We start from the raw sequence: 22,505 nt of genomic DNA on the forward strand, positions 1-22,505 counted from the left end.
GTAGATATCTTATGATATCTAAATTTGATGTGTTGGATGTTGATGACCATATCAAATTCTTGCCAAACAAGCTCAAGTTGTTGATTCGAAGGAGTTCTAACTTGCAAAAATGACCTGACTTTACTATTGACTCAGATTTGTATCGCATAGTCACTTATGAGCAAGTCAATCAGAGAGAACTGAAACTAGGAAGCGATATTTTTGGTTAGTAACTTTATTTTGACCTTCATTCTAAACATCTGTGGTTATACTAGATATATAATTACCTTCACAATTTCCTAACTAAAATCTTATTACTTACATAAATTATTTATTTGATTAACAGATGTTTGTGGAAGGGTTATTAACATTAGTAGGAACAGACCTATTAAGGAGAGATCTGATGATAAAAAAATTGGAATTTCAGTTGCTTTCACCAAGGTGATCTTTTTGATCACTAATCTAAAATATCTCACATCAATTATTTCTGTTATGATTTAATATCATTTTTATTAAATTATCTAAATCAACAATGACTTATTATGAATGTTAATCAGCAGTGAGCGTATTCGATGTGCTTTATGGGGAGAACATGGTAATAGATTGTTGACTATGGCTAGGAAATCTGATGGCAGTACACCTCCAATTGTTGCTCTCATACACAATTGTCAACTGAAACTGTAGGCAGGTATATGTATATCTAATTACTGTTCAAGCATATATTCACCATGTTCACGCCCTATATAAATGTTTAACTATATTTTATGCAGGAGGTCCTGAAGTCAACAATATTTTTTTTGGCACTAGGTTGTACCTGAATGAATTTGTTCATCCTATTTCTACGATCAACAACGAGTATGAAATATAATATTTGTTATAACTTTATAATTGTTATCTTACAATACTAGAAATATACTAAGGTGGACGTTGAAAAATGTTATCTTACTAGCGTATTCGAAAGGTTCGCCAATGCTCCTAATAAAGCAGAGTTTGATGCAATTCCAACGATGTCGCCTGACTTTCGTGAGGATGAACAAGAAATACATTGCTTCCATAAGAGAGGTGCACCAATGGTCTATAGGGAACGCATGTCGGTTTCATTTTGTATCATTAATTACCACTGATAGTATAACTTTCCCTGATCGTGTTTGGAAAGAGACTTGTGACCTCCTGTCTGACGATCTTACTAGAGAAGTACCGGAACGTCTAAAATCTAATGGTACATAATTATTACATTAATACTCCACAAAGTTATAATACTTATTAATTTCATTAGAAATTCAACTAAACTAAATTCTATATTTTTTTATTGTAGATCCAGAGACATTTAGACGTGTTCTACACAACATTGCACTTTCCAGAATTGAAAAAGACCTTAATAGTGCATGTTATAGTTTACATAACATACCTTATATGTCTTTTCCAGATCTCAAGTTTGTACAGTCATCACTAAACATGCTTATACAAGATGAGATTTCTTACGACATACAGAGTCTACATGAAGAGCATCAAAATTTGAAATCTACTATGACTGACGAACAGAATGTTGTGTACGATACAATTGTAGATGCGGTTTATAACGAACAAGGTGGTCTATTTTTCCTTTACGGCTACGGTGGAACTGGAAAAACGTTTGTTTGGAAAACACTAGCTGCTGCCATTTGTTCTCGTGGATACATTGTCATAAATGTTGCCTCAAGTGGTATTGCAGCATTACTTCTTACTTGGGGTAGAACAACACATTCACGGTTTGCTATTCCTATCAATGTATTGGAAGATTTCTTTCTGCTCAATACAGAAAATAGTGACTTAGCAGCTCTACTGAACAAAGCAAAATTAATCATATGGGATGAAGCACCTTTGATGCATAAGCACGTTTTGAGGCTTTTGACAGAACAATGCGTGACATTATAGTATCTCCTAATAGATCATCTCCATTTGGTGGTAAACTTGTTGTCTTTGGTGGTGATTTTAGACAGATCCTACCTGTTATACAAAGAGGTACACGATCTGAAATTGTTCATGCATCACTTCATTCTTCTGATTTATGAAGACATTGTAAGGTCTTGAAGTTAACTAAAAACATGCGACTAAGGACGGATATGAATGATAGTGATCAACAACAAATTACGGATTTCGCTGACTGGATTTTAAAGATTGGTGTGGGCAAAATCAACGAGCCCAATGACGGTGAAGCAGATGTCGAATTTCCTATAGAAATGTTGTTAAAAATAGTTGGTAGTGCAATCAGCACTATTGTCAATTCAACATACCTAAAATTCTAGATCATTTAGGTAACGGTAATTTTTTCAGCTCAAAAGCTATTCTTGCTCCCACCAACGAAGAAGTTGATTCAATGAATGAACACATCTTATCTTCCATCGATGATGAGGAACGAGTCTTCTATAGCTCTGATAGCCTAACACCAGATGAAGAGAATGACACTTGGGCTCAACAAGTTTACTCACATGAAGTATTGAATGGACTTAAAGTACCTGGTGTACCTAACCATAAATTAACTCTGAAACGTGGTGTACCTATAATGTTACTTCGTAACATGGATCAATCAAAAGGGTTATGTAATGGTACAAGACTGTTGGTGGAGCGGATTGGGGATCATACAATCGAAGCTCGAGTCATTACCGGTCATTTCTTTGGCAATCTGGCTTACATTTCTAGAATGGTAATTGCACCAACTGATCGAAAGATTGCAGTCAAGTTTCAATGATGCCAATTTCCAATTACTGTTTGCTTCACAATGACAATAAACAAAAGTCAAGGTCAATCATTGTCGAATGTTGAATTGTACCTCCGAAAACCAGTGTTCTCTTACGGACAGTTGTATGTCACCGTATCTCGAGTTACCAGCAAAAAAGGTTTGAAGGTAATCATATTAGATGATAAGGGAAATGATACCAATATAACAAAAAATGTGGTCTACAAAGAAGTTATGTGCTCCATATAACTCATAGGTATTATTTTAACCTAATCTTATAATCAGATTTTAATGGTATTTTCTTGTTACATTAGTAAAATTAAATATAGCGTTACATATGTTAATTTCATTTATTCACCTAAATACTAACTAAAATAAATTTAAATATTTCAATTATGCAACAGTCATGTAACTTTTTTTTTTAAATATTTTGTACCTGTGTTTCTTTCTCAACATTTTCATTAGTACTAATACAGTCATTAATTTTTTCAGTGTTTAATTCAAACAATTAACTGTTTACACATATTTCGTATTTCATGATCATATTTACAAATAATATTTTTTGTCACGGTACAAATAATATTATTTGTGATATACATACAGCTAGATCCATTCCATTAGTTATAAGATATACATCATTAAGTCAAAACCAAATCCCTACAAATATGGTTGTAGAATACTATAAAAATTTAAAAATATCTCACAAAATCATATCCTAAATTATAGTTCATTTTGTTATTAATTTAGTTATTAAAATGAAATCGTTTCTATCTTTAAAATTCATACTACCTGCATATATATTCTATATATAGTCGACCAGACATTTGTATTTCACAATTATATTTTAGATGATTGTATACCTAATTCTTCAGCCTCTGGTGTGTTTTTGCTTCAACGGGTAAATGATGTTTCGCGAGGTGTATATAAAATACTATTAAATTTTACAAGGAAATACTTATTAAATACGATACAATTTTACACAAGATATTTATTTATTTATAGAATGGATATACTTAAACCTTGCTACAACACTTATAGGCAGTGTACCTAATCGTACAGTAGTGTAGTTTTTAGTAAGTCCGGTTCGTTCCACAGGAAAAATCTTTAAACAAAGCTTAACGCTATATTAGTTTACTTTTATAAAAATACAAATATATATATAAGTAATATTATTATTATAAAGGGGGGTTTTTACCGTTTAATGACCGGTTTGTCGATTTTAAAACTTTAGTCGCAGTTAAAACCAAATGTAAAATAATAAATAAATACAAGACTTAATTTAAAGCGTAAAGTAAATAACGATAATGAAATTGCGAATAATAAAAGTGCGATAAAATAAACTTGCGATAATTAAAAAGTACGATAATTAAAAGTGCAATTAAATACAATAACAATAAAAATGCGATAATTAGAAGTGCAATTAAATGTAATAACAATAAAAATGCGATAATTAGAAGTGCAATTAAATATAAAATAAAGGAAATTAAATATGAAATAAAAGAATTATACTTATTTAAACTTCCGTAATCATGATGTTTGACGTGTTGATTTTAGTTTTATGCCCATGGGTTAATTGTCCTTTGTCCTGGATTATTTAATATGTCCGTCTGGTTTTTGTCCATAACAGTCCATCAGTCATAAATATAAAGTGCGAGTATCCTCGTCAAATTATCCTTATACCCGAAGTTAAATATTCCACTAATTGGGGACTTAAACTATAACAAGATTTTAATACTTTGTTTAATAATTACACCAGGATGTCGACTGAGTGTAACCCAAGGTTTTAATATTTTGTTATCAATTATACCAAGTGTCCTTGTACATAATTTCACCCCTGTTTTAATTATTCTAGTGACTATTAATCCATTCCCGTGTCCGGTTAAATGAACAATTATTCGTACATAAAAATACCCCGCCCATCATGTCCGATTGAGTGTATATGGTAATTTATAGGGATGCCCAATTGTAAATCTTTATATTAACATTAACAAACTATCATTTAGTTAAACAATTATAAAGCCCATTAATAGCTCATAGTCTAATTTCCACAAGTGTCGTTCTTTTTTCCAAACCCCAATTATGGTACAAAGCCCAATTACTCAATTTTAGTAATTAGCCCAACATCATGATTACTTCGTTTTAAATAAGCATAATAATAACTTAGCTACGAGACATTAATATAAAAAGGTTGAACATAACTTACAATGATTAATATAAAAAGGTTGAACATAACTTAAGCGTTGCTTGTCCTCAAGCAATATCGTCTTGAAATACTAGAATCACTTCTTTATTCTTCACACTTTGTACATCAGTGATTTTTATACGGCGGTATAAACAATGGTAGTAACGATATGGTTTACAGTCCCACATGACTATAAAAATTTAGATCCATTAAGGAAATTGGATCTTTATGAAAACATTTGATCTTTTGAAAATTAAATCTAATTTTTACCCTAGATAAGTTTTTCGGAATAACCCTTTACCGGTGTTTGCAAAATATTTTTGTGGGTTTTGGTGGGTTTCAGATTTGAAAATTTTAGCTCAAAACTTGCGGTTTTGTGTCACCCACTTGCTAACCTTGTATTTGGAAAGCAACACGTCCAGTTTACTTGTCCCGTATATTACCTTTCGGTAAACTACCGTCCGGTTGTAAAGGAAAGCGTTGAACAAGCAACTGTTAAGGCAATGTCTAATGACATGTATTTGATTATGGTCTATAACGTGTCGGACGCAATTACTATCCTTGGTAGGAGCAATAGTAAAGCTCACCCTTATAATTTTTCGATCTGGCACAAGGTCCTGTCTTTGACCGCTATGCAACCACCGTTCTTACGGTTAACACCCGATTTAGTTCAGGTGACCTAATGAATTCCAGGTGAATTCCTAGGATTTTACGTTCAAAGGAAATGAACGCATTGAAAATAGGGTTTTCAGAAAACAAATCGGTTTGTAATTTTTGATCAAAATATTTTCTCGTTCAAGCTCGAGTTTAGATATCATTGAATTCCATGAGTTTGAATTCTCAATCTTTAAGGTCAATCTCTAGGATTGAGTAATATCAGGCTTAAAAGCTGATTTTTAATCTTTAAGGAGATTATCCTTTCTGGGGATCTGATTCATTAGTCTTATCCAGCTAATTTGCATGGTGCCCCCCCCATTTTACGAGATAAATCCTTCTCATGGTTAGGATAAATCTGACCACTTGGCGACCCTGTTTAATGCTAAGGTCCGTGGATTTCCTGCTGATTTTAGTGATGACTTTTCTAGATTTTTTGTCAACCTACAGCTGGTCTGGACGACAACTTCATGACCTAAATCAAGAAGCGCGTTTCTTTTTTCGGAAGACTTTACTTCCTTTTAATGATGGAATTGATTCATCGTGTAGATCCATCTTTCTTTTCTTTCATCGGGTAAAATAGTTTAGTTTAGTCCAAAGCAAAAGTATTTTCAGTTATTTGTTACAGATATATGTGACATATGTTTAAGATAACTTGGTAAATTTTCCCACACTTGGCTTTTATTTTCCTTTTTATCGTCCTCTATTCCATTTTAAATGAATTTTAACATTTTAGTTTGTTTCTCAATTTATGTCCTTTCCGAGGTAACAATAATTTCGGTGTTAAAACCTAGTTTTATCGTTCATAAATATGTATAAACATGATTTTGAGTTCAAAAAAAAATTTTAAAAATTTTACTAGAATTGGGTAGTCAGTATATAAGACTAGGGCTGTTTTTTATTATTAGAGAGCACTAGATTCTAATACAACTACTGCTTTACTAGTATTTTTAATGGTAACCAAGTGTTTAAGATAAAAATTTTAAAATCCGAAAGAATTTAACCCCTTCCCACACTTAAGATCTTGCAATGCCCTCATTTGCAAGAAATCAGTAACAATTTAAATTATTGAGGGTGATTTTTGTGAAAATGATTAAATTTTTACCAAAGTTTCCAAATATATTGGCGTTTGTTTGCTGAATGATAAATGGTGCGCATCATTTGTTCATTCCGTCTTGTTGTTATTTCACATATATTTTGCATCTTGTCGTCAAAATTAGTTGCTTTTGCTGAACTTAATGCCAGTCTTTGAAAATGCGTTGTTTTACCCTGTTGTGTACATAAGATAAACTGCAAACATATATACATATTTTTGAAGTTTGGTATATTACCCGACATTCAAAAATTATTAAAATCTAAGAATAAAAGTTAGACAATTATAAAAACTATTACAATATTAACAAAAGTATTAAACGTATCAATCATTACAAATTACAAAAAAAAAAAATAAGTAGACTAGAGATGATATTGATACCAATAGGGGTTCCAGGCATAACCATAGGTGCTATAAAATGCTTCAGCAGGGTTATACGTAAGATATGGTGGCTGCATCTCTATAGACCAGGGAGGGAAGATGGGTTTCGGTGTAGGAATATAGTTTCTACCTATATGTTGGCAATGAGCTATGATTTGGTTCTGATGAACTTGCCAATCTTCAAATGCTCTCTGTCTAGCATTTTCGTACTCCTGAGAAGCTATAAACCTTTGCATTTCTTGCATCTCATTCCCCCCTCCTACATTACCTTGCTGTTGGTTTCTCTCAACCTGTGGATGTCTACCATGGTATTGTACTGCGGCGTTATTTCGCCTCTTCAAAACTTTCGCACCATGGTATACATTTAAACCTATAGTATCGAGGGGTTCTGGTTCTTCTACTAATAATCCCCCCCGACTTATATCCACACCGAGATATTCAGCAATCAAAGTAATAAAAATACCACCTCCTATTATGCTATGCGGTCTCATCCCCCTAACCATGGCTGATAAATAATAACCCACACAATAAGGTATACTTACGGCACTTTGTGGGTCTCGAATACACATATGGTAAAACAAATCCTGTTCATTTACCTTTTCCTTGTTCTTACCCCTTTGTGTAATTGAATTAGCTAAAAACCTATGAATCACTCTTAATTCGGCTCTATCTATATCCAAATAAGAGTAATTTCCCCCTTTGAAACGGTGATGGCTTGTCATTTGACTCCACACACCGTGTGTATCAAAATTTTCATCTATCTTTCTACCGTTTAGTATCAACCCTCTACAATCGGCAGATGCTAACTCCTCAGGCGTATATATACGTAAAGCCTGAGCCATGTCTAGTAAAGACATGTGGCGCATCGAACCGCCTAACAAAAATCTAATAAAAGAACGATCGGTTAAACTAGCTACCCGATCATTCAGCTCTATACTACACAACAATTCTTCACACCATACTTTATATACAGGTCTACGCATGGTGAATAAACGTACCCAGTCATTAAAAGTAGAATTACCATACCTCTGTACAAGTAATTCTCTAATTGGCCCGGCCAATTCTACAGCTTCTAAGGGTCCCCATTCTATGACCCTCGGTACCTCAACAACCTTAGAATGAAGAGTATGCAAACCCCTTTGGTATTTTGGATAATCTATCCAAAGTCTGTCAAATCTCAGGTTCGGGTGCAACTCTTCCAAGTGCATATCAGAAAAGGTCATGACTGGATGAGGTATATCCTGCTTGTAGTAGTTATCCACCTCCTGTTGTTTCGCGTTCTCAGCAGGAGCATTGCGGGCTTGGGATGAAGATTCACCCCTTTCAGTCTGCAAAACACATCAAACACAATTTTTGTGCATCCAAATATGCATTAGTGTCAGCAAAATCATCAATCAAAATAATTACAATGACATGATCAATTTATATCAAACTTAAGCTCATTTTCATATTTTCATCAAATTTACACTTTTTCAAAATAGCATATACTAAAATGTTTGCCAAGTTCATAAGCATTCAACTCAAATAACACGTCAAAATAATCATTACTAGCAATTAAACAAGTTTCAAATGGCATTATCTCTCAAAAATCAAGTTCATGAATTTTAGACTTGAAAAAGTCCACTTTAATTCTCAAAATCATGTTTAGGCTCAAAGTTTGTATCATTTAACTACCTAGACATGTTACACTACTTAATTTAGCAACAATTCATGACAAAAATTTGCCATAACCTGTTTATATCAAAAAGCCCCAAATTTGCTCAAGAACACAAACCCTAGATTACTCTAAATTTGAAGTTTAAGGCTTCTAATCATGTTAAATAGCATCAATCTAGGTTATACAAGCATAATACATAAACAATTTAAGCATAATTACACTAAAAAGCATCAAAATCAAATTGGGGAAAAAATGGCTCAAGAACACCAAATTTCGGATTAAATGGTGTTTAGGTGTAGAAATTTACCGTTTTTCTTAAGTAATTCCTAGATAGCATCCTTCTCAACATGATTTTAGTAAAAAATTTGGTGATTAACGGTCAAAAATTGTGATTTTGGGGGTGTTTTTGGGTGTTTTTTGGGAGTATTTCGCAGTGTTTTTTGTTTTGGGGGTGTGGACTGATCAGTTTGTGCGTTTATATTTTTTTCTATATTTTGGTCCTCCCGCGACTCGCGGTGTTTGGACCCTTCAAACTCCGCGAGTCGCGGAGTTTGGTATATATATATATATTTTTTTTTTATAATCTTTAACTTATAAAACAATTAAGTAATTAATTTTAAAATTTTGTTTCCCTTGTTATTTAGGACGAGGTCGTTTCGGATCGATGTCCTAGTCCGTCCTTCGACAAAATTTTAAAATTTGTCTTTTTGTAGCGATTGTTTTAAAAGCTAAGATTTTTGGGGTTTTTTTTTAATGTTTTTGGCATACTTTAATTCAATAAGATTAAAAATAATGATAATAAAAGTTCTCGTCCCTCCCTTGGGTAAAGCAATTTCGGTTCAAAGACCTAGTCTTCAACTTACGACGAATTTTAAAAATCATATTTTTAACTTAATGAGATAAAGTAAATTTTTTTGTTTTTAAATTCACACAACTTAATTATAAAATTCAAAATTAATATTAAAAATTCACACCAAACTTACAATTTAAAATGCATAAAATTAAAAATTCATATTTTTAAAAATTAAAAATTCATATTAAAAATTCACACCAAACTTACAATTTAAAATGCATAAAATTAAAAATTCATATTTTAAAAATTAAAAATTCATATTAAAAATTCACACCAAACTTACAATTTAAAATGCATAAAATTAAAAATTCATATTAAAAATTCACACCAAACTTATTTTAATTTTTCAAATATTTACAATTTTAAAAATATTGATTTTACAAAGTTTACAATATTTATAAAGGGTTCAAATATTAATTTTAAAAACATGGTAAAAACAAAATTAAAAATCTTTTTGGCTTTTTATCCCACTTTAATCAATCAAATATTATCAAAAATATGCGTCGGTTCCAAAACCTAATTTAACTCATGACGAATTTTTGAAATATTTTGGGTTGATTGATTAAAGATATTTATACCTTAAGAATAAACGTTAAATTTCGCAGTGATGTAATAAATTTTTGAATGATATCAATAATTTCGGTCGCCAAACCTAATTTTATTCAATACCAATTTAATACTTTTTAGCAAACAAATTAGCGTTTATTATCAAAAGGTTAAAAAAAATAAAAAAAAATAAAAACTGTACAGACATACCTGTAAAATAGATTTCTTAGTTATATGATCTATCCCATTCATAAGATAGTCGGTTTAATTGGTTTTCCATAGCTACATAGGCGTAACCTCGAGCATTCAGTGTCTTTTCTTCTAAACATATGAATGGTCCGTCTCTGCATAAAGTAACAAATTCGGTGTTTGAATAGGTTTGATTATTTGAACATTTACCTCCATGTGACCATTTTCCGCATTTGTGACATCTTTCTAGGTGTCGTGCTCTTCTTTTCGCTGTGGATTTTGATTTTCCTTTACCAAATTGTAACTTATTATCTTCGCATCTGGATTCTTTTCTAACTCCGTCCATTCTTTCTCTGATTACTGATACTAGTTCACTCGGTAGTATGTCATTATTACGTTTAGTGATCAAAGCGTGTAGCATTAGACCATGGTTTAGTTCACAGGCAGTCTTCATTTTGTAAAAACCTAAAAAAATAAAAATTCAGAATGGGGGAAGAAGACTAGTTCTTTAGGGTCTGCTAGGGAAAGACCATTCGGGTTCCATTTTCGAGAACTACACGAAAACAGATAATCTAACTCTAATAGAAATACATATTATCCTTTAAAGACTTGATTATCCCCACACTTAGTTAGCTGTGGTGTCGAAATTGTGATTAACTTCGTTGTCAACTTCCATCGGACCATGTATGTAATGTTTAACTCTGTGACCATTAACTTTAAATTCAATCCCTTTTGAATTTATTAATTCTATCGTTCCGTATGGAAAAACTCTTTTGACTATGAATGGTCCAGACCATCTTGATTTCAATTTTCCAGGAAATAGCTTGAATCGTGAATTGAAAAGAAGAACTCTGTCTCCTTCTTTAAATTCTTTTGAACTTCTGATTCTTTTATCATGCCATTTCTTCGTTCTTTCTTTATAGATTAACGAATTATCGTATGCTTCATGTCTTAATTCTTCTAATTCATTTAGTTGACTTAATCGTAAACGTCCGGCTTCATGTAAATCAAGATTACATGTCTTCAAAGCCCAAAATGCTTTGTGTTCAATTTCTACTGGAAGATGACATGCTTTTCCATAAACAAGTCTAAAAGGTGTGGTTCCAATTGGAGTTTTGTAGGCTGTTCTAAAAGCCCAGAGTGCATCCTCCAATTTAATGGACCATTCCTTCGGATTTGATCCTACGATTTTCTCTAGAATACGTTTTAAAGCTCGGTTGGTATTTTCAACTTGTCCACTTGTTTGTGGATGATATGCGGTGGAGATTTTATGAGTTACTCCATATCTTTTAAGAACTTTCTCAAGTTGATTATTACAGAAATGAGTACCCCGATCACTTATTAAAGCTTTCGGTGTTCCAAACCTTGCAAAAAGACGTTTTAAAAAGTTGACTACAACTCGTGCATCGTTAGTTGGGAGAGCTTGTGCTTCCGCCCATTTAGATACATAATCAATGGCTACGAGTATATATAGATTATTATGAGATTTTGGAAATGGACCCATAAAGTCAATACCCCAAATGTCAAATACTTCACATACTTGGATGACATTTTGTGGCATTTCATCACGTTGACTTATTTTTCCGGCCCTTTGACATGCATCACAGGATTTGCAAAGAAGGTGTGCATCTTTGTAAATTGTAGGCCAATAGAATCCAGCTTCATAAACTTTTCTTGCTGTTAGTTGAGGCCCATAATGCTCTCCTGTTGGTCCTGTGTGACAATGGTTTAATATTTTACTAGCTTCATCTCCAAATACACATCGGCGTATTATTCCATCGGGACAACTTTTAAACAGATGTGGATCTTCCCAGAAATAGTGTTTTATATCACTGAAGAATTTCTTTCGTCTTTGGTACGATAATACTTTTTCAAGGAATCCACAAACTAAGTAGTTTGCATAGTCTGCAAACCATGGAATTTCTTTATAATCTATCTTCAATAGATATTCATCAGAAAAGTTGTCTTGTATGGCCGATTCATTTAGAACTTCTAATTCGGGATTTTCAAGACGAGAAAGATGATCAGCGGCGAGATTTTCTGCTCCTCTTTTATCTCGGATTTCAATATCAAACTCTTGTAAGAGTAAGATCCAACGGATTAATCTTGGTTTAGCATCTTGTTTTGAAAATAGGTATCTAAGAGCAGAATGGTCGGTATAGACCACCGTTTTTGCTAGAACGAGATATGATCGAAATTTGTCAAAAGCAAAGACAATAGCAAGGAGTTCTTTTTCACTAGTTGTATAGTTCGTTTGTGCTCCTTGTAACGTCTTACTAGCATAATATATAGGTTGAAATCGTTTTTCAATCCTTTGTCCTAAAACGGCTCCCATTGCAAAATCACTTGCATCGCACATTAGTTCAAATGGTAGATTCCAATTTGGTGTTATCATGATCGGTGCATTAGTGAGTTTTTCTTTAAGAATATTAAAAGATTTGATACACTCATCTGAAAAGATGAATGGAACATCTTTTTCTAGGAGTTTATTCATAGGAGTGGCAATTTTAGAAAAATCTTTTATGAAACGTCGGTAAAAACGGGCATGCCCTAGAAAACTCCTAACTCCTCTAACATTGGTGGGATGTGGAAGTTTAGCAATTACATCTACTTTAGCTCTATCCACTTCAATTCCTTCTTTTGAAATTTTATGACCAAGAACGATGCCTTCTTTAACCATGAAATGGCATTTCTCCCAATTAAGTACTAGATTTGATTGTTCGCATCTAATAAGCATTCGTTCCAGATTAACTAGACATGATTTAAATGTATCACCGAAGACTGAAAAGTCATCCATGAATACTTCCATGCATTCTTCTATCATGTCGTGAAAAATCGCCATCATACACCTTTGAAAGGTTGCAGGGGCGTTACAAAGTCCAAATGGCATGCGTTTGTAAACAAAAGTACCATAAGGGCACTTGAACGTGGTTTTCTCTTGATCTTCGGGTGCTATTGGAATTTGAAAATATCCGGAAAATCCATCTAGAAAACAATAATAACTATTTCCGGCTAATCTTTCCAACATTTGATCTATGAAAGGTAAGGGAAAGTGATCTTTTCTGGTGGCGTCATTTAATTTTCTATAATCAATACATACACGCCATCCTGTTACAGTCCTAGTAGGAATAAGCTCATTTTTCTCATTTGTAATGACAGTCATGCCACCCTTCTTAGGCACGCATTGAACTGGGCTTACCCATGGACTATCAGAAATTGGATAAATTAAACCTGCATCTAGCAGTTTAATAATCTCTTTCTTAACTACATCTTGCATATTAGGATCTGGTCTTCATTGGCGTTGCACATACATTTTATGACCTTCTTCCATAAGGATTTTATGTGTGCAATACGAATGACTTATTCCTTTAATATCATGAATCTTCCATGCAATGGCTGGTTTATGAGATTTCAACACAGAAATGAGTTGTGATTTCTCATTTTTAGTAAGAGAAGACAATATTATTACAGGTAATTCAGATTCACCATGTAAATAAGCGTATTCCAAATGGTTTGGAAGTGGCTTTAACTCTAATTTCGGAGGTTCTTCTATCGATGATTTGTATCGATATCTGTCTTCTTCTTTTAGCATTTGAATTTCTTCTGTTGTTGGTTCATATCCATTAGCTATAAGTGTAGCTAACATTTCAGCTTCATCAATTGGTTCATTACCTTCTCCTAAAGAACATTCTCCTGTTCCTTGTAATTCTGAAAATTCTTTTAATAATTCTGCATGTGCATCTATAGTTTGAATATAATAACATGTATCATCTGCAGATTGTGGTTGTTGCATTGCTCTATCAACTGAAAAGGTAACACTCTCATCCTCTATACTTAGGGTCAGTTTCTTACCGAACACGTCTATCATTGCTTTAGCCGTGTTTAAGAATGGTCTTCCTAATATGAGAGGAACTTGAGAATCTTCTTCCATGTCCAGAACAACAAAATCTACTGGAAATACTAAAGTACCAACTTTAACTAGCATGTTCTCCATTATCCCTCTAGGATATTTTATTGATCTATCGGCTAGTTGTATGCTTATTCTTATTGGTTTCAATTCTCCAAGGTCTAGTTTAGTGTATAGTGAATACGGCATTAGATTTATACTAGCACCTAAGTCTGCCAATGCTTCTATTGAACTAAGACTTCCCAGGAAACATGGAATTGTGAAACTTCCTGGATCAGATAGTTTTTCTGGTATCTTATTCAACAGCACTGCTGAACAATTAGCATTCATAGTAACAGCCGAGAGTTCTTCCATTTTCTTTCTATTTGAAATTAGATCTTTCAAGAATTTAGCATATCTAGGCATTCCTGAAATCACATCAATGAAAGGAAGATTTACATTTATCTGTTTAAACATATCCAAAAATTTGGATTGCTCGGCTTCAAGTTTCTCTTTCTTCATTTTACTCGGGTAAGGAAGTGGTGGTTGGTATGGTTTAACATAAGGTTTAGCCTTAACTGTGTTATCTTCATTAACCTTTTCAACTACCGGTTCTTTTTCCTTATCTTGATCAGGTTGTGGTTCTTGTGGAGTAGGAATAGCTTCATCAGAAGTTACAGGTATTTCAGGTGGTTTAAGTGTTGTACCACTTCTTGTGGTAATGGCTTTAGCTGTTTCATTTCGGGGGTTAGCATTTGTATCACTAGGTAGACTTCCCAGTTTTCTTTCACCTATTAACCTTGCTAGGTTACTTACTTCTTGTTCCAGATTTTGAATAGAAGCTTGTTGATTTCTAAATGCTTGAGCATTTTGTTCATTAGTTTGTTTTTGAGATGTGAAAAACTGCGTTTGAGTTTCAACTAGCTTCGTCATCATATCTTCTAAATTCGGCTTTTTATCATCGGTTTGTTGTGGTGGTTTGTTTTGAAAATTAGGTCTTTGCTGATTGTAAGTATTATTGAATACTTGTTGATTGCTAGGACCTTGTTGGTTGTTGTATGGAATATTTCGGTTATAATTCTGGTTTTGATTGTAAATCGGTCTTGGCGGTTGATAATTATTCTGATAATTATTTCCAGGCCTTTGGTTTATGTATGAAATATTCTCTCTTTGTTCCATTGTTAATTCAATACTGAGACAATCTTTTGTCAAATGTGGTCCTCCACACTGCTCACAACTAATTCGTATTGAGTGAATATCTTTAGTCATCTTTTCCATTCGTCTCTCCACAGCATCTATCTTTGCGGAAATGGAATCTAAGTCATGGCTAGAATCGGCTCTAGCTGCTTTAGATGATCTAACGATATCTTTTTCTTGGTGCCACTCATGTGAGTGGGAAGCAGTGTTATCAATAATTTTGTAAGCATCAGTTTCGGTTTTCTTCATAATAGAACCACCAGCTGCTATATCTATGTCTTTTCTTGTAGTGATGTCGCATCCTTGGTAGAATATTTGTACTATTTGACAGGTATCTAAACCATGTTGCGGACATCCTCTTAACAACTTTCCATATCTTGTCCACGCCTCATATAGAGTTTCATTCAGTTTCTGTGTGAACGTAACAATTTCTGCTTGAAGTCTTACGGCTTTAGATGCCGGAAAGAATTGTTTAAGAAATTTTTCAACTAAAACGTCCCATGTATCAATCGCCCCTTCAGGTAACGATTCCAACCAATCTTTGGCTTCTCCCTTTAAAGTCCAGGGAAATAACATGAGATATATCTATTCATCCTCCACTTCTCGGATTTTAAATAGTGTGCAGATCCTATTAAAGGTACGTAAATGTTCATTTGGATCTTCCTTCGGCGCACCACTAAATTGGCATTGATTAGTCACCATGTGTAGAATTTGTCCTTTGATTTCATAATCTGGCGCATTAATGTCTGGATGAGTAATTGCGTGACCTTGGCCAGTGCGTTTAGCTCTCATTCGGTCTTCCATACTTAAAGGTTCCAGATTCTCCATAATTGAATTTGTTGAATCGGTATCACTAGATGATTCTGATTTAATGGTTCGTTCCTCAACAATCTCTGTTTGAATGATTGGTGGTTCCGGAGGAAAGTTTAGTGGTTCAGGATCTACGAATCGTTCCTGAATATTCTCCGGATTCTCAATTGTGAGGTCGGGTTCAAAAAATGGATTATCGAAAATTTGAACTGAAGTACTTGGTCGACTGGATGACGATTCTAAAGAGAAATCAACGGCAGTAATATTTACTAAATGTCTTGATCTAGTTACAGGTGGTGAATGTACAAAAGGTGGTGAACGTCTTGCTCGGTGCATTCACTGAATATCCTATTAGTTTTTAAAAGGAAAGAAAAATTATAATAAGTTATCCAATCAATAGACTTTTCTGATTTTGCCCACGTTTCGAATAGCCAAAAGATGCAGCAGAGGGGCAGGATTCGTTTGGTCTCAATATAATTGAGGACTGTTTGGCTTCAATAACCCGGTCCACGTACAAATCCAACTATTACTACGAACCAGAAAATTTTGATATCTATCAATTTAACCACTTAAAATAAATTTTCGTAATTTTAAGAAAATTTAGATAAGAAGTAGAATAAAAATCTATGTCCTAAAACTAGAATAGCGAGAAATAAGAAAGAAAAAAGAGTTCGTCGAAAAAGGTCGAAAAAGAAAAATGGTTGAAAAATAAAAGGTGACGGAAAAATAAAAGAAACTTATAAAACTTAAAAGTACTTGGCTAACCTAACTTTATTACTACAACTAACTTAAAATTATAATCGCAAATTGAGATAACTAATTGGAATGATAATTGGTACATAGTAAAAGGTGTCTAAAAATATTAAAGCTTACAGGAAAAACTATATCCCAAATGAAAATAACTTAAAAAGAAACTAAAACTTAAAAAGGCGTCGCAAAATTCTAAAGCACCTAAATCTTAGTCTAAATAAAAAGCACTTAAGGAATTCTACGGCAAAGCCTAAAAATCTAGAAGTAAAAATAACTATGGCAAAAACTGAGTTCAAAACTAAAAACTAGCTAAAAATACAAATATTACGCTACAACGATTAAAAAGGGACAAAATATAAAAATATACAAAAAGTTGTAAAAAGTACAATTTTTATAAAAATATTATTTTTTATATTATTTATTTAATAAAACTACTAATTTTACAATTTAATTAAACTAATTTAACTAAAAAAAACAAATTAAATAAAAAGTAAAACTAATTATAATAAAACTAATTATAATAATAATAATTAATTAGGGTTTAAAATAATAATTATTAATAATTACTCGTAATTAATACTTAATTGGGGTTTCTGTCAGCGTGTCAGGTTTACTCCGCGAGTTGCGGTATTTGAAGCTGTAAACCTCCGCGAGTCGCGGGGTTCAAAAATTCAACTGACAGCTTTAAAATTCGACGCGTTTTTATTTTTTTTTTTTATTTTTTTTTTGTTTTCTAATTTTCTGTTTTTAAATAAATAAAAGATATTTAAATAAAACTTTATATCTTTATAAACTAAAATAAAAGTAAAGAAACTTATAAAACTTTTAACAAACTCTTAAAAATATATAAATTTTTGTTTTTCTTTTTATATTTTCGAATATTTAAAACGTATTTTTATAAAAACGAATTTTAATAAAAGTAAAATAAAAATCTTTTTTTTTTATTAGCGTTGCGCTTCCGGCTTTTAAGAGTAGTTCCCCGGCAGCGGCGCCAAAAATACTTGATGTTTCGCGAGGTGTATATAAAATACTATTAAATTTTACAAGGAAATACTTATTAAATACGATACAATTTTACACAAGATATTTATTTATTTATAGAATGGATATACTTAAACCTTGCTACAACACTTATAGGCAGTGTACCTAATCGTACAGTAGTGTAGTTTTTAGTAAGTCCGGTTCGTTCCACAGGGAAAATCTTTAAACAAAGCTTAACGCTATATTAGTTTACTTTTATAAAAATACAAATATATATATAAGTAATATTATTATTATAAAGGGGGGTTTTTACCGTTTAATGACCGGTTTGTCGATTTTAAAACTTTAGTCGCAGTTAAAACCAAATGTAAAATAATAAATAAATACAAGACTTAATTTAAAGCGTAAAGTAAATAACGATAATGAAATTGCGAATAATAAAAGTGCGATAAAATAAACTTGCGATAATTAAAAAGTACGATAATTAAAAGTGCAATTAAATACAATAACAATAAAAATGCGATAATTAGAAGTGCAATTAAATGTAATAACAATAAAAATGCGATAATTAGAAGTGCAATTAAATATAAAATAAAGGAAATTAAATATGAAATAAAAGAATTATGCTTATTTAAACTTCCGTAATCATGATGTTTGACGTGTTGATTTTAGTTTTATGCCCATGGGTTAATTGTCCTTTGTCCTGGATTATTTAATATGTCCGTCTGGTTTTTATCCATAACAGTCCATCAGTCATAAATATAAAGTGCGAGTATCCTCGTCAAATTATCCTTATACCCGAAGTTAAATATTCCACTAATTGGGGACTTAAACTGTAACAAGATTTTAATACTTTGTTTAATAATTACACCAGGATGTCGACTGAGTGTAACCCAAGGTTTTAATATTTTGTTATCAATTATACCAAGTGTCCTTGTACATAATTTCACCCCTGTTTTAATTATTCTAGTGACTATTAATCCATTCCCGTGTCCGGTTAAATGAACGATTATTCGTACATAAAAATACCCCGCCTATCGTGTCCAATTGAGTGTATATGGTAATTTATAGGGACGCCCAATTGTAAATTTTTATATTAACATTAACAAACTATCATTTAGTTAAACAAATATAAAGCCCATTAATAGCCCATAGTCTAATTTCCACAAGTGTCGTTCTTTTGTCCAAATCCCAATTATGGTACAAAGCCCAATTACCCAATTTTAGTAATTAGCCCAACATCATGATTACTTCGTTTTAAATAAGCATAATAATAACTTAGCTACGAGACATTAATATAAAAAGGTTGAACATAACTTACAATGATTAAAAATAGCGTAGCGTTACACGGACAGAATTTTGACTTACACCCTTACAATATTCGCTAACATACCCTTATTATTAGAATTATAATTAAAATTAAAATTAAAATTAAAATATAAATATAAATATTTATGTAGTATTATGAGAGAAGAAGAAAAAGATGATTAAAAATGCTCAGAATTCGGTTGGCTTTATAAGGAGTTTCAAAACTTGGGGCTCCGCGACTCGCGGCATTTTTGGCCTTCAAACTGCGCGAGTCGCGGAGATTGAAAATACAGCTCACATTCTTTGGAGTCTTTCTTGCCGACGATTTATTTATAAATATAATATATATATAATTAATATAATTAATTATATATTATATTATATTTATATACATAGTTAACTTGTACTTTTTAGTCCGTTGCGTCGAGCGTTGAGAGTTGACTCATGTCCCGGTTCTGGATTTTCGAACGTCCTTGCGTACAATTTAATATCTTGTACTTTGCGTTTTGAATCTTGTACTCTTGTAATTTCGAGACGTTTCTTATCAATAATTGGAACCTCTTTGATTGTCTTTTGTACTTTTGAGCTTTTTGGTCGTTTGCGTCTTCAATTCGTCGAATCTGTCTTTTGTCTTCACCTTTTATTATTTAAACGAATATCACTTGTAAATAGAACAATTGCAACTAAAAGCTTGTCTTTCTTGAGGAATAATGCTATGAAATATATGTTCGTTTTTAGCATTATCAGTAAAGCTCATGTTACTATCTATATAGTGTTTTTTACCATTCGATTATTACATATAACTTCATATCTTAACTTCTTATATGTAAAATATATTTGTACATTTACAACAAAACAGATGAATACAGAGAAAATACCTGTAGCTTTACCTGTAAATAATCATCAACAGACTTCTAACGAATCTGTTGAAGATGAATCAGATGCATCAGCAAAGGTAGTAAAAAGCGTACACAAAACAATGGTTGTTTTTAGATTTACTAATTAAAAATACAGAATGATAATCCTTTTTAAATACGTAGCCATTTATTTTTACGTTATAGCTAAGATGAAAAGAGCCAGGTCGGCTGAAGCATCAAGGCGGTGTAGAGATCGGCAAAAGGTACATGCTCATACTTAATTACATCTAACTATACGTATTGTATTAAGTTTTATTAAATACAATACATAAACATTAATTTATATTAAGTAAAAACAGGCATATGTTGATCAATTGGAAAGAACGATACAAGATCAAAAAAATGAAATTGAATCATTAATTCAAGCACAAATTCAGGTAAACCTAACTTAATGAATATTTTATATTTACGTAGTTCTGTTGTAAATATTCAACTGGCAATATATATATATATACATACACACACACACACACACACATATATATACACGTATAGATAATAATTAACACAATATATTTATCAGGCATACACTTGTGTGGATTCGCAATCAGGTATGTTTGAAAAACTCTGATTCTTCTTGCAAATAAGTTAAATAGTGTATTCATAATGTAGATACTCAATATTAATTTTTATATTTATATTGTAGATATTACAAACTTTGGTGTATTTTATCGAGATTCGTCTAAAAAGTTAGACAACCTTATTGCCACTCTACAACGACAAATGTATGTAAATAATGATGCAACTCACATTACTCCGGTAATAAAGCTACTAAATGATCATTATTTGGAATTATTAAATACCAAAAAAAATGCAGCCAAAAAGTGTGTGATGTCAATCATCAATGTCAAATGGATGGCACCTACAATTTCAACTATTATGTGGATCGGTGGTATTCGACCATCGGATATAATAAAAGTACCACTCGATATTTATATTTATTTGTAATTACTTTGTACAATAATATATAAATATAACTAACTTACATTATAATTGACAAAACAATAATAAAATTTATTTATTAGATGAGTTTTTGCAAAAAAAAATAATTATAACTATTATTATATTATGTTGCAGCTAATACTCAACCACATTGAGTTGTCATTTCAACAGAGTGACAAAATTGAAAATTTGAAACTACAAACTCTACAATAAGAGAAAAATATTTCAGATAAGGTGAATACATTGAAAGAAGAAATATCTGAAATATTTATAGGTAAAAGTTTTGTTGATAAAGGAGATAATGCAACTATGTCAAATTACAAAAACAATCTGTTTGAACAAATTCGTAGATTATCAGCTATGGAAGACTACTTATCTCAGGTTACTTTAATACATACTGCATGTTTTGTTATAATCATATGAATAATAATTTTTATTATATAACATTTTATAAATGTTATTTTCATGCAGGCGGATAACCTACGGGCAATTACATATAAGCAACTACAGACTATACTCACACTACGACAAACAGTTCTCGCTTTTTACGTGGTTCATAAACATGTAAAGCGTCTAGAATCTTGGAATAATTTGTGGAAAACTAGACCGGAAGTGTGACTAAAGTGTTATTTTTATGTTCACCGTGTTTAATTTTTATTTTTATTAACACTATATAGACATTTATAATAATTTTGTGAAACTGAATGCTATTACATTAATATCATACAAACATTTGAAGCATCTCTCTTAATTATTGACTCGAATAACCCCGCGAATTCGCGGGTCTCCAGCTAGTACAATGTCATTACAACAAATACCATACATATAAGAATATGGTCATCTTCAAGGATGCGTTGATCGGAATATCACTGGAGCATCAGGGGAAATATCCCACCATTAATATTTTTTCATGTACGCGTAGTGAAAAGCTAAATGAAAACTTTTGTTGGTTGTTGACTAACGGAAAGAAATGCGATTGTGTAATAAGAAATATTAAAAATTCAATGCAATAAAAAGTGAAGAAAAATATATAAATTTAATTAAATATATATATAACTGAGAGTGATTATAGTGTTATATTTATATTTATTTATATATTTATTTATGAAATGTTTGTATTTTAAAACATTTCAGGTTAAAATCGAGTTCATCTATGGATTATAAATTGTCATCCATATACGATATAATAAACATCCATATTCATATTCATATTCATATTCATATTCATATCCAATATAATATTCATCCATTTAGAACTTCCATATATGCTTTTAACGGATCAGATCAGATCAGATGAATGTCAATCTGATCAAATTTTTATCGGATCAGTGTTAATTGTCCTCGCTTGATATTGGTATAATAAAGTTAAAGTGTCTTGTTTAGGTTGTCAATAGAAAAAGAATTAATTATCTTAAAAACACTACGTACCGAAGCTTGGCTTGAGTGGTATGGAGATGAGATACA

General features: G+C 31.9%; 2 protein-coding genes across 2 annotated transcripts; both read left to right on the forward strand.

Annotated features, from left to right (window-relative positions):
* The first annotated feature begins 2,063 nt into the window (after positions 1-2,063).
* LOC139848448 (uncharacterized) lies at positions 2,064-2,707 on the forward strand. The gene is made up of 2 exons (XM_071838181.1): positions 2,064-2,200; positions 2,293-2,707. Exons 1-2 carry the CDS (start codon positions 2,064-2,066, stop codon positions 2,705-2,707), a joined length of 552 nt encoding a protein of 183 aa, XP_071694282.1.
* Positions 2,708-2,737: 30 nt separating this feature from the next.
* Positions 2,738-21,659, forward strand: LOC139848449 (transcription factor TGA7-like). Its single transcript, XM_071838182.1, has 9 exons — positions 2,738-2,863; positions 20,042-20,137; positions 20,249-20,302; positions 20,399-20,476; positions 20,623-20,650; positions 20,746-20,858; positions 21,177-21,213; positions 21,316-21,422; positions 21,513-21,659. Exons 1-9 carry the CDS (start codon positions 2,738-2,740, stop codon positions 21,657-21,659), a joined length of 786 nt encoding a protein of 261 aa, XP_071694283.1.
* Positions 21,660-22,505: the final 846 nt, after the last annotated feature.

The sequence above is a fragment of the Rutidosis leptorrhynchoides genome, chromosome 5 (genome assembly GCF_046630445.1).
Source record: "Rutidosis leptorrhynchoides isolate AG116_Rl617_1_P2 chromosome 5, CSIRO_AGI_Rlap_v1, whole genome shotgun sequence".
Taxonomy (NCBI): Eukaryota; Viridiplantae; Streptophyta; class Magnoliopsida; order Asterales; family Asteraceae; genus Rutidosis; species Rutidosis leptorrhynchoides.